Genomic DNA, 11,999 nt, shown 5'->3' with positions numbered 1-11,999 from the left:
TTTGAAATCTATGCCGTCCAGTAAGGCCCCGGGCCAGATGGATGGAGTTTGGAGTTTTATAAGGAGTTTAGTGATATTCTCTTAGACCGTTTGTTGTCTATGCTCAATCATTCGTTTGAAAATGGGATCTTACCTCAGTCCTTCAGGGAGGCCAATATTTCTCTCATCCTTAAAAAAGGAAAATGCCCCGAAAGCTGCGCCTCATACAGGCCAATAGCCCTACTCAACTCTGACCAAAAACTACTCTCCAAAATTCTGGCCTCACGTTTAGAGAAGGTGCTGCCCCATATTGTCAAGGAGGACCAAACCGGTTTTGTCAAGGGCCGGAACTCCTGTGATAATCTGAGGAGGCTCCTTAACATCATCCAACTAACCCAGAGCCGTCAGGACCTGGCCCTCGTGCTGTCTCTCGACGCTGAGAAGGCATTCGACCGGGTTGAGTGATCGTATTTGTTCTATGCTTTGGAAGAATTTGGCCTAGGCGATTACTTTGTGAATTGGATTAGGGTTCTGTATAATAATCCGACGGCGGCGGTTCTGACTAACGGGCTGAGATCCGACAATTTCCCCCTCCACCACGGGAATAGACAGGGCAACCCCCTCAGCCCCTTGCTATTTGATATTGCTATTGAGCTGCTGCCCCAAGCAGTAAGGCAAAACACTTTAATTTCTGGTATTTTTTTTGGTGAAAGGGAACACAAAATCACCTTATATGCTGATGACATTTTGATACATCTATCGCAACCCCAAACTTCTGTTCTCTACTTGCTTAAGGTCATTTCGTCCTTCACCGTCTTTTCGGGATATAAAATTAACATTGCAAAATCCGAAGCTATGCCCCTGGGATTGTTAACTTGTGTTCCAGATATGACTGAGCCCTTTCCGTTCCGCTGGTCTTCCGCCGGTTTCATTTACTTAGGAGTGCATCTGTCGCGAAGCTCTAACTTCACGAACACTCAAAATCAGGTTCTCAGATCCCCCAAATCACACAGACAGTAGTCGAGGTGAGGTACCAAAAATATAACAACTTTATTAATATTTCAGTGTATTAAAAACAGTTACACAATCCCACCTGCCCAGTCACCTGCCCCCTCACCACCCTGGGGCACCACCGGCGGGATCCGGAATGACAGGGCGACAACACGGCTGTCCGTTGGGGCGCAGCGTCTCCACAAGCGGGCCGTTCAGCGATGCTCTTCCAAGGCGTCCCGAGGCCGACGGCTGCCAGGGACAAACAAGAGGGAAAATCAGCAATGATTTCTTTATCAACAGGGCTTCACTCACACACGCCACAGAGGTTGACATTTCCACTTTCCTTCACCCAGGAACTAGCGAGCTTCATAAAAGGGTCTTTCGGGCCTCGCCACGTTCACCCCCCGGCTGGTCGGAGTCCGTCTTCGGTCCTATTATTCCAAACAGGCGAACAGCGATCCCTCGCCCCCGCCGCCTGCACCGATCAGTCGATGACTTCCTTCGGGCACTCGACTCCTCGTTCCTGTCGTCACCGCTGGCCTGCCCAAAAACACAAAAAAAAAAACGGTGAGCCCCTGGCACGCCCCCTTCTCCGCCAATCACCATGGTCCCCTGGAAGGCCTGTCCTGCGGCCGACCAACCAGTCCTAATCTTTAGGCTCATCCATATCAGCTGTGAACAAAGAAGAGTACACACCACCCCCCACAGTCTCAACAGTCCCCATGCTTCCTCAATGAATGAGTTCAAGTCCCAGTCAGCATCTGTCCATGTACAAAGTTATTTTAACAATGCCAGTCCACAACAGGTCAGTCCATAAAACAGTCGCTTTCTCATTTCTGTACAAAGCCCCAGTCTACTGGTGACACATGTAACACCTACTTTTGGTCAGATGTTTAAGTCCAACTTCCACCCCCTCTTGGATGCTATAAGGGCTGACTTAGACCGCTGGGCCCCTCTCCCTCTTTCCTGGCTAGGTAGGGTGGCTCTTAAATTAACGTCCTGCCCAGACTGCTGTATCCACTGCAGATGATCCTTATATTATTGTCAAACAAGGTTATTAAGGTGCTTGAAGGCTGGCTAACCTCCTTCATTTGGAACAAGAGGAGGCCCCGTCTCAAGATGACAAAACTTCAAATGGCAGGTTGTGATGGAGGGCTGGATGTACCAAATCTTAGATTTTACCAACTGGCTTCACACCTGCGGGTGATTACAAGCTGGCACAACTATGATCCAGCCTCCATTTGGCATGATATTGAGTCCTCTCAAAGTGTCCCTTGGTAAATCTATTGTTTATGAATAACCCTGAATCTGTCAAAAAACTCTGCTCTAACCCTATTACTCTCAGTACCATCAGAGCCTAGAGATCCATTCACTCTATAGAAAGCCGGGCTCAGTTGACATCTCCTCTCACTCCCATTCTTGACAACCCGGACTTCCTGCCAGGCTGTAAGGACCAGGGCTTTGAAGTATGGAGCACCCAAGGGCTGAAGAAAATAGGTGATCTATTTAATGGCCAGATTTTACTATCCTTTCAGCAGTTGCAACAACAATTTGGTTTATTTAATCAAGGTGACTTTTACAGATATTTACAAATTAGAGATTTCATAATTAAAAACACCACCTTAATGACTAATAACACCACTTCATGTGTTGAGAAGGCCCTGTCTCTACAGATTAGTAAGAAATGCATTACTGTTTTTTACAGAGCCCTAAACTCTAATTCTCCTCATACCTCACAAGCCACCAAGCAAGCTTGGGAGAAAGATCTTGGCATTGCCATAGATGATGCTGACTGGCGGGAAGTCTGGTCAAGGGCCATGAAAATCTCTTTGTGCAATCGCACCAAATCCATACAGTTCAGAATTGTACATCGCAAACATATAACACCTGTTGTCAAGAACAAAATGGAAGCTAATAATTCCCCGCTTTGCTGGAAATACAATTCTGAGACTGGTGATTACTTTCACTGCCTCTGGTCATGTGTGAAGTTACAAATGCACTGGTCTAGTATTGTGAATGAGCTAACTGCAATCTTTGGTGTCTCAATACGGATGGACCCTATGTGCCTGATACTTGGTCTCCCGGATGATCAGATCACTGACAGTAAACACAGGAGACTTTTCAATATACTAACTTTTGCTGCTAGAAAGAACATTCTGCTCATCTGGATCAAGAATGTTGCTCCAACAAAAATCATGGCACAACATCGTTATAGACTGCATTCCTAGTGAATACATCACATGTATGTTTCACTCCAAAATAGATGCTTTCCATAGGGTCTGGAACCCTTACTTGCAGCATATTGGGCCCACGCTGTCATCCTGCTTGCTTTGTGGATTTCCCAAATCAGCCTAGCCTGTTTTCATAACATTGTTCTAAGTGCTCACTTTCTAACAAGCACCTTCCTGCCTTGTTGTGCTTATATGCTCTGTATTGATTGTCATCTGGATACTGCCGTGTCTTGCTGCAGGAGATTGATGGGGAGGGGGCTGGTCAGAAAATGTGCCCGCTGTCACTTATTTTTATTTCCATAACATTTTTCTATTTGCTGTACCCACATTCTGTTTTTTTCCTTCTCTTTTCTGTCACGTCTGAGCAGTTCTGTGTGTTTTGAAAAAATGTAATAAAAATATTTTTCAAAAAAAAAAAAAAAAATACAAAGTTGGCTAGAGAATGACTGTGACCTGTTTGGCCAAATACGGCCCTCATGGGCAGATGAAAAGACTGAGAGGGTTCAAACCACTACAGGACTGGCCCACATGAAGTGCAGAATCACTGACAAAACTTTCAGACTTCTAGCTTGAGAGGAAAAAAAGTTTCTCTGGTTGGACCAAGAAACATTCAGGCCCTTAGACCATTTGTAGGTGTTGGTGCTGGATTGTCTTGTTAAGCGAATCCTTGGGGCTACATCCACCAAAGTTTATACACATTATCTAGGCCCACCAAGGACCATGTCCTGTGAATTGCAGGTGCAGATTTTTTTTTTTATATATACAATGAAAGGATGATCTCCAATGACCTTTGACACTGACTGAGGCCTTCCCAGACCAGTTGCTCTTTTGACCTCATTTGGTCACCAAAGCAAGTGGAGGCCTGAAACTTGAACTAGGAGAAATAACTTAGAAATAAATTAGGGCCTCCAACTTCTAGAAACTGGTTTAGAAATGTTTAGTCAGTGATTCTGCACTATTGGTCAGATCTAACATTACAGTATAGACCCTTTATTTATTAAAAGAACAAAGGTGGCTCGAGAATAACTTTGACCTGTTTGGCCAAATATGGACCTCACTGGCAGATGGAAAGACTGAGAGGGTTCAAACCACCACAGGACTGGCCCACATGGAGTGCAGAATAACTGACAAAACTTTCAGCCTGAGATCCCTGAGATGTTTAGCTAAACCCTGTAAAGATTTAAATGCTAGGATTAACTAGCACTGCTCTAAGTAGACCACTCATACACTCGGACTCAATAATAAACTGTTATGTGCAATAGATACTCAAACATGCAGATTTTTTAAATTATCCATTATGCACCGTTGCCGTTGTCTTGCCGTTGTTTCTGTTTGTCACTGTATGTCACTGTTGTTGGTTTTTTGTCTTTTTCCTGTTTATATTGTATATACTGTTATATTTATTTATTATTCTCCTATCCTCTTGCTGCTGCAATAACCAGAATTTCCCCATTGTGGGACGAATAAAGGCTATTCTATTCTATTCTATTACCGGACTTATGAACTGCGGAAAAATAAATTCCACTATTTTTCAAGTTGAGCAGTTCTATTGAACACATCAAATTCAAGGAACTCTGTATGGTGACTGAACATTTTAATGTTGCATACGTTCTGAACAGTTTCTATTTCCTGCCTTCTCCTTTCTTCCCGTCATTCTTGAAATTTCCTTCTCTTCAAAGGCATCTTCCAGGTTTGTGCTGCTCCACTTGATCCTTCTCCACTTTCCCTCTCACTCTTCTCCAGATGCTCCTCTTTTATCTTTCTCTTTTGCACTTCTTTAACTTTACTCCTCGTCATCACCACAGGCTCATCTTGAATCTTTGTTTCTCTCTTCTTTCCCTTTTCACTCTTACTTTCCATCTTCTCCAAAGTCTTCTCTTGAATCTTTGTTTGTCTCTTCTTTCTCTTTTCACTCTTACCCTCCATGTTCTCCAAAGTCTTCTCTTGAATCTTTGTTTCTCTCTTCTTTCCTCTTTCACTCTTACCCTCCATGTTCTCCAAAGTCTTCTCTTGAATCTTTGTTTCTCTCTTCTTTCCCTTTTCACTCTTATCCTCCATGTTCTCCAAAGTCTTCTCTTGAATCTTTGTTTCTCTCTTCTTTCCTCTTTCACTCTTACCCTCCATGTTCTCCAAAGTCTTCTCTTGAATCTTTGTTTCTCTCTTCTTTCCCTTTTCACTCTTACTCTCCATCTTCTCCAAGGTCTCTTCCTGAATCTTTTCCTTTGTCTTTTGTCCTTCTCCACCATCACTGTGGATCTTTTCCTCTGCCTTTTGTCCTTCTTCACCATCACTGTCCATCTTCTCCAAAGTCTCTTCCTGTGTCTCTTTCTCTGTCTTTTGTCCTTCTTTTAGCTTATCTTCTGTCTTATTTCTGTCTTCACCTTCAATCTTTGACATCTCCAAATAGCCCTCATCCACTTCACCTTCTTTTTCTTGTCCTTCATAATCTCCCGGTCTTTCTTCAGGCAGGCTCTTGTGCAATGTTGTGTCTCCCACTGAGACTTCATTCTCCAACAGCCACTCTTTGGACACAGTTTCCCCCATGGATCCTTTATGTTAAGTAAATAATGATTGGTTACTATTGAAAACTGTACCAGTATTTATCCTTTGCATTGTACTATGTATTTACCTGAGGGAATCATCTGTCCAACTGTGGATCCAGCCTGGTCTTTAATGTTGTCACCTTAAAAGTGTATAATAAATACATAAATGTATTACAACATGCAACTTTTCTTGTCCAGGCTCTATTACTTCACTTTGTCGTATTTTCCCATAATTACCAGATATTGGCATGATGACTTCAAAGAAAGATGACTGGTGGAAAATCATCTTATTCACCATATTGACTCGGTCACACACAGTTTTTGTTGAGTGAGTTGTCAAAATCTTTGCTGTTTCTGGGCTTACAAAATCCTGCTGCATCTAAAAAAAGAAAAAGAAATAAGGTGTGAAAATATATTCTAGATCATGTAGTTCGTCTAGCTCGGATGTTCAGGTGTGTTTTATTGCAGTGCTCTTACACCAGGACGGACTTTGACTGCCACCTTGTCATTCTGTGGGAGAAGGTCAAAGCATGTTGTAAACACTTTAGAAAGCCACTAATTATTAACAAAAAGCGAGCAGATCTACCTCACAGTCAAAAGTTATCATTTCGATTTGTTGGCCTCATAGAAACAGATTTTATCTGTCTAAACAAGTCTGTTTACTGTAAAATACTTTTTCTGACATAAGTAACAGCTTTTCTTGTTTGTGTTATATGTGGTATATGGTGGTATATGGTGGTATATGTTGACATTACACTTACTACAGGTGTCTTGAGAATGACAGGACTCAGTGAAACCAGGGCTGTATTCAGTTTTAGGTCTGGAGATTGGCTCATCAATGCTCGTGTATCCTGTTAATTTAACCATATGAATTAAAGAACAAATGAAATAGACAAGTGTGGGTTTTAAAAGCCAAGATTCAAGTTTTTATTTTGCTAATGTGGTAAAACTTTAGTTTTTTGTGATATGATTATTGCTTGTTTGATGTACTGAGGTCACCATCTGTTTTTTTTTTTAAAAGTCAAAAGAATATTAAAAGCTTTGTACTATGTGGAAGTACTGAAAACTGTCAAAACTCACCATTTTTTGGTTCAAAGGCACAGATGCCCTTTTCTCACGCAGCTGGTAAGTCCTTTTTGGCACATGTTCCTCATCAGGATCTGGTCCTGTTTCAGTTAGTGTGGTTTTCATATCACCTGTATCATCCTCATCAGATGAGCTCACCATCTTTTTTTAAGGAAAAATAAAGTATATTAAGCTCATTTTAGAATGACGTATTTTAATTTGTGTGTGGAAACACTGCAGCTAGTCACATGTCTTACCTGCTGGTCTGACGGCACAAGGGTCTTGTTGCTGTGCAGCTGGTTAAGCCTTTTTCTCACACGCTTCTCTTGGCCCAATGGTTCCTGCTCCTCCTCTTCAAACCCTTGATTGTCTTCATTTTGTGCAGGTTCGTTGTCCTCCCTTTCATCCTCCGAAGAAGCAATGGTCATGGTGTTGTCTTTCTTGTGTTTCTCTCACGTTTCCTTGTCTTTGCAGCATATGTAGAAATTGCCATCATTGACAATCCTCTACACTGGAGTGTGACGTCTGCTGGGTCCTCCGCTGTGCAAAGAAATGGATAAAATGAATACAAGTTGATGGATACTACAAGAAAAAATAGGTTTGGCATTGATTTAGATTGTTTAAAAAACCTTGATAAAATCTTTTGGCTGTGTTTGCATCATGGCACATAAAAGTCGCCACTTTCTGGTAGGTTTTATGGCCCAACTGCCGCTTGGCCTGGAGGAATGAATGTAAAAAAGAAATACACACAAGTGCAAAATTCATTAACTTTTCACCACACTTAATTGTTTTTAAGATACAAAAAACATGAGAAGTTATCTCACATAAGTGGCAACAGAGGAGCGCAGCATGTTGAAAGTTGGGGCTGTCCCCAAGCCCATCCCCTCCCAGGCCTCCTTGAAATATTCAGACAGCTTCAGCAGGATGCCTCCACTGGTTGTGTGAAAGAAGGTAGAAGCCTCTTTGCCTCCTTCAATTCTGTTTCGAAGCAGGTTGTAACGCTGCAACCAGGAATACTCGCTTGGCTTGAGGGGTACAGCTGCTTCACCAAAGTACCTTTGAGACTTGTGCTGTCCAACCTAATAATTCAGGAATGTTGACTTTTCACTCTCACCAACTGATATAACAATGTATATGTCTCTTGTGTCCTTTCAGTTTCTGTAATAATGTTTGCACTTACACGGATGATGCGGGCACCCTGCTTAGTCTTTTCTGCTGCCTTGACCTCCTTTGTGGTCATGTTGATCACAACACCCTTTCGGTGGCCTGTTGTTGCAATAATATATCCACCCAGCAGTCCAAAAAACTCTTTCAGACATGCTCGGTCCTCTGGATGCTTCTCAAGGTCAACTGTAAAAGCAGAGGAAGGACATTGTATGCATTCACTTGCAATGATGATGTTCTTTACCTAAGTACCACACGTTGGCCACACAAAAGCAGCAGAGACCAGCCCATATATAAAAACCCAGTTTGTAGATGCTAATCCCTGTAATGTAAAATCTGCAGAACGGTATCTTCACCCAAAGTTTGAGTCTGGAGAAGCCCCATAACATTAAATAAACCGTATTTTTACAAATCTGAAACTTCTACAAATCTGCTGAGCAATGATCCATACCCAGTACTGCAGTGATCTTCTTTGGAGCCTCATCTATAAACCATGCATGTTTCTGTGCCTTGACCAGTCTCTCTGAAATTTTGAATAGCATTTATTATATGCATGTTCCCTGCTTTTAACGATGTGATGTTAATGTTTGGAGGTGGGGTTATGAATGTTAAACATACCAGATTTACTTCGCCTCACACTGAGCTGGTGCTCGACCACATCCCGGCCAATATCTCTGATCCGGGCCCTCAGCTCTACCAAGATGGCGTTGATATTTTTTGTTCCGAGTCTGACAGATGGTGGTGCCATGTTTGAAATATATTTCATAAAGGCCACAGCATCCATCAGATAACATCTCTGGGTTGTTGGTTTGAAGCCTTTTTCTTGAAGGACTGCAACAAAACTTGAAGACAAAAATACAAATACAGTCATGTCCTCTACCCTTCGACGCACTGATGCTTCTTACAGTGTAGTACTTACCCACGGATTCTAGCATGGTTACTCAGGAAAAGAAGGTCAACATTTGGGATTGCTGAGTCTGCCATGTACTCTAGAAAATTGACAACATGTTTGGCTCGCTGCTTCGCATTTTCAGAAGTTTTTCTACCAGGGTTGGCACCTTCTGTATGGCCCCTAAATTCCTCGACCAATCTTACTGAAGAAGAAAGAATATAAAGCAAATCAAATATTTTTGCATGGATCTGCACATTAACACAACATCCCCTATCTTTCAAGTTCAATACTAGTACAGTGACTATGATATGAGGGTATCTTCACCATAGCAAGGGGCTTTGCTGGGGGAAAATGGTGCACGTCTGCGATGTTTTGCTGCCTGAAAAAAGCACATGAAGCAGGTTTTCTTAATCAAGAGTTACTGAAAAAATTGGTCATATTTAAGAAGTACACCAGAGGAATAACTCAACACTCACAGTTGCACGCATTGTTGAAGAATGTAGCTGCTTGAGCTCATCGTTCCTCATCTGGAGCAGGTTCTTCACCACCTTTAGTTCAGCAGAGAGAAGCTGGCAGTTCCTGCACCCAGGATCAGGGGCCCTCAGGACAGAACGCCTTCTTCTTCGCTTGGCCTGTTGGTCAACTGTTCCTGTGTAGCAGGAAGCCTGGCTGGTTGAGGGAAAAGGATCCAGCATAGCTGGTGCTTCTGGGTCACAAGAAGCCTGGCTGGGTGAGGAAGAAGGATCCAGCATAGCTGGTGCTTCTGGGTCACAAGAAGCCTGGCTGGGAGAACAACACATGGGGACCGAAAGAGGAGGCACAATGGCAGAAGCTGCAGCATGAGGAGCAGCTTGTGGTCTGGCCTCTATCACCCTCCTGACACCCTCTTCGATTGCTGCATCATCCACCTCGTCAAGATGTGAGACCATTGGTGGTGTGGGGTTCGAAGTACGTAGGAGGGCCAGTTGTCTCGCAATGTATCTGTCCTTCATTTTCTGGATGTACAGTTTAACCATTGGCTTCTGCAAAAAAAGCAGACCGTACATTTAGTAAATCATTTCATTCTGTCTGAAAAAGTTGCATTATTAATATCTCATTACCTTTAGCATCATGCATGTATTTAACCAGCAATATTCTTTCTGTGGGATGTGTAGCACTAAATAAATACAGCATTTCTGAATCTATATCAACCACACAAGGATCAAATGAAGACCACAGACCCACCACAGAGCAAGGAAGAACAAGAAGCACAACAAAGACCAAAGCTGCTGGGCTTAAGATCTCAACCTGACTCACAACACATATAAATCACACAGAGGGACTACCTTCAGGCTGTGGATCCTTTGCAGATGCTTGTCGAGTCGGTTAATATATTTAGACTGGCAGAAACGCACTGGGCAGTCCAGATTTGCGCGAAAACTGGAGAAGCAAGAAGAGTCTTTGATTTAGTTGGAGAAAAAATGTTTGTAGAAAGAAAATATGCAGACATTTCTTTGTAACATGTGTGACCACTTAACACTTAAAAATGTTAAAAAATATATGGCACTTGCTAATACAGATTATTCATGACCTGCCTTGCATCTATTTTTGAGAGACTTTTGCAAAATCAGTTGTAACCTCATACATCACGGACCGATATTTACATTTGCATTACGTTATTTGTTACTGAAAAAAGCACTTTTAGTATAGTGATTTATTTAAAAGCAACAACTCACTATACAACAGTGATTAACAATATTGTTTTGGACCCTATTTCATTGATAGTGAAAAAAGAACCATAAGAAGCCTCTTTAAGAGCATCCTTAAGAGGAAACAGGACACTTACTGTCGATGAGAAAACTTGCTCAGAAGACTCAACTCTGTTTTGTTGACCACCTTTTCTGTGCTTCTCAGGTGCTGGACTATATCAGCATACCATTTCCTACAAATGGGACACTTGTGCTTGCACGTCTCATACTGCTTGCTTGGAGGGCTGCAGTCAGAAAATTCCTGTTGCTGTGGTCCTGCTGTCTGAGGCTCCTCATCAGGTTCCTGTACATGGACACAAAAATATTGCTCATAAAAGCCCAACAGTAGAGAATTATTACTTTATTATTACTTTAATTATCTGGGTGTAAGTTTATGCTTTTTTTTACTTTACAAAATAATATTTCCCACATTCCTGGGTAAATTAGTAAATTTAGCTTCTTTTTTCCTTGTTTATGTCATGTAAACAATGAATCGATCCATAATGTCATGATTTGGTCTTTTTGATCTTTTGTTTAATGAATGAAGTTTTTTATTCCTGCATTTGGGTCCTGCTCCATTGTGTTTCCTTAATCGGACATGACCAGTGTTGGGCACATTACTTTAAAAAAGTAATTAGTTATAGTTACTAGTTACTTCTCCCAAAAAGTAACTAAGTTAGTAACTGAATTACTCTACTATAAAAGTAACCAGTTACCAGGGAAAGTAACTATTGCGTTACTCTTTTTTTTTTTTCAAAGTTTAAATATGTCTAAGAATTTGGCTGCGTCGTTCGCCGAAGATTCACGAGTGAGTCACAGAACAGTTCCACTCCTGGCTGGCACGCTCGCTGCTGAGCTCAACTGAACTAAGAAAGGAATGAATCAGTTCATGAAGTGCAAAAACATCTAAAATGCCATACCCAAATTAAAATGATTGTAACTTCTGAACTGCTCTGGCTACATGTACGTATGAGGTCTTGCTAGAAAGAAAATATCTGTAGTTTCTTGTGCAATTGAAACTGAAACTGCAACAGAAACACTCTAGGTGACACAGAGACAGAGTAATGGCCCTCTGAAGTCAGTAAAAATGTAAAATTTTGGGCCGCCTAAAATCAAAAATGTTTTTCAGGATGAATAACTGTCTGTGGTTTCATCTGAGGGGATAAATGACAGTATGGGGCTGTAGGCACAGTATAAGTGAACACATGTTTTAAATTCGAAGAAGATAGCACAAAGTGTGACCATTCTACAGTGTTTTTCCATGAAGAGATCCAGGCCGAGCTCCAAATGGACACATGGTAACCAAATGATATTCTGAGACAATAAAGGTGTTTTTTATTTACATTTTGACGTATTTCATCAGTTGTTGTTATCACAAACCATATACCAATGTCCATAACTGCTC

At 41.8% G+C, this 11,999-nt stretch overlaps 1 protein-coding gene across 1 annotated transcript; it reads right to left on the bottom strand.

The window, feature by feature from the left end:
- Window positions 1-4,853: 4,853 nt before the first annotated feature.
- LOC125882263 (uncharacterized) lies at window positions 4,854-7,239 on the bottom strand. Its single transcript, XM_049566048.1, has 4 exons — window positions 7,069-7,239; window positions 5,984-6,125; window positions 5,833-5,886; window positions 4,854-5,752 (listed from the first exon to the last, which is right to left on the bottom strand). Exons 1-4 carry the CDS (start codon window positions 7,237-7,239, stop codon window positions 4,854-4,856), a joined length of 1,266 nt encoding a protein of 421 aa, XP_049422005.1.
- Window positions 7,240-11,999: the final 4,760 nt, after the last annotated feature.

Source organism: Epinephelus fuscoguttatus, linkage group LG21, assembly GCF_011397635.1.
Source record: "Epinephelus fuscoguttatus linkage group LG21, E.fuscoguttatus.final_Chr_v1".
Taxonomy (NCBI): domain Eukaryota; kingdom Metazoa; phylum Chordata; class Actinopteri; order Perciformes; family Serranidae; genus Epinephelus; species Epinephelus fuscoguttatus.
The sequence above is the reverse complement of the archived record's forward strand: the minus strand, read 5'-3'. Positions and strand labels throughout refer to the sequence as shown.

Excerpts from the sequence above, each read along its gene's own strand:
- LOC125882263 (XM_049566048.1), bottom strand. The coding sequence starts at position 7,239 with ATGACCATTGCTTCTTCGGAGGATGAAAGGGAGGACAACGAACCTGCA. Across the intron at positions 6,126-7,068 it reads TTGTGCCGTCAGACCAGCAG|ATGCAGCAGGATTTTGTAAG; the intron begins GTAAGACATGTG and ends TTCTTTTTTTAG. Across the intron at positions 5,887-5,983 it reads AGTCATCATGCCAATATCTG|GTGACAACATTAAAGACCAG; the intron begins GTAATTATGGGA and ends TACACTTTTAAG.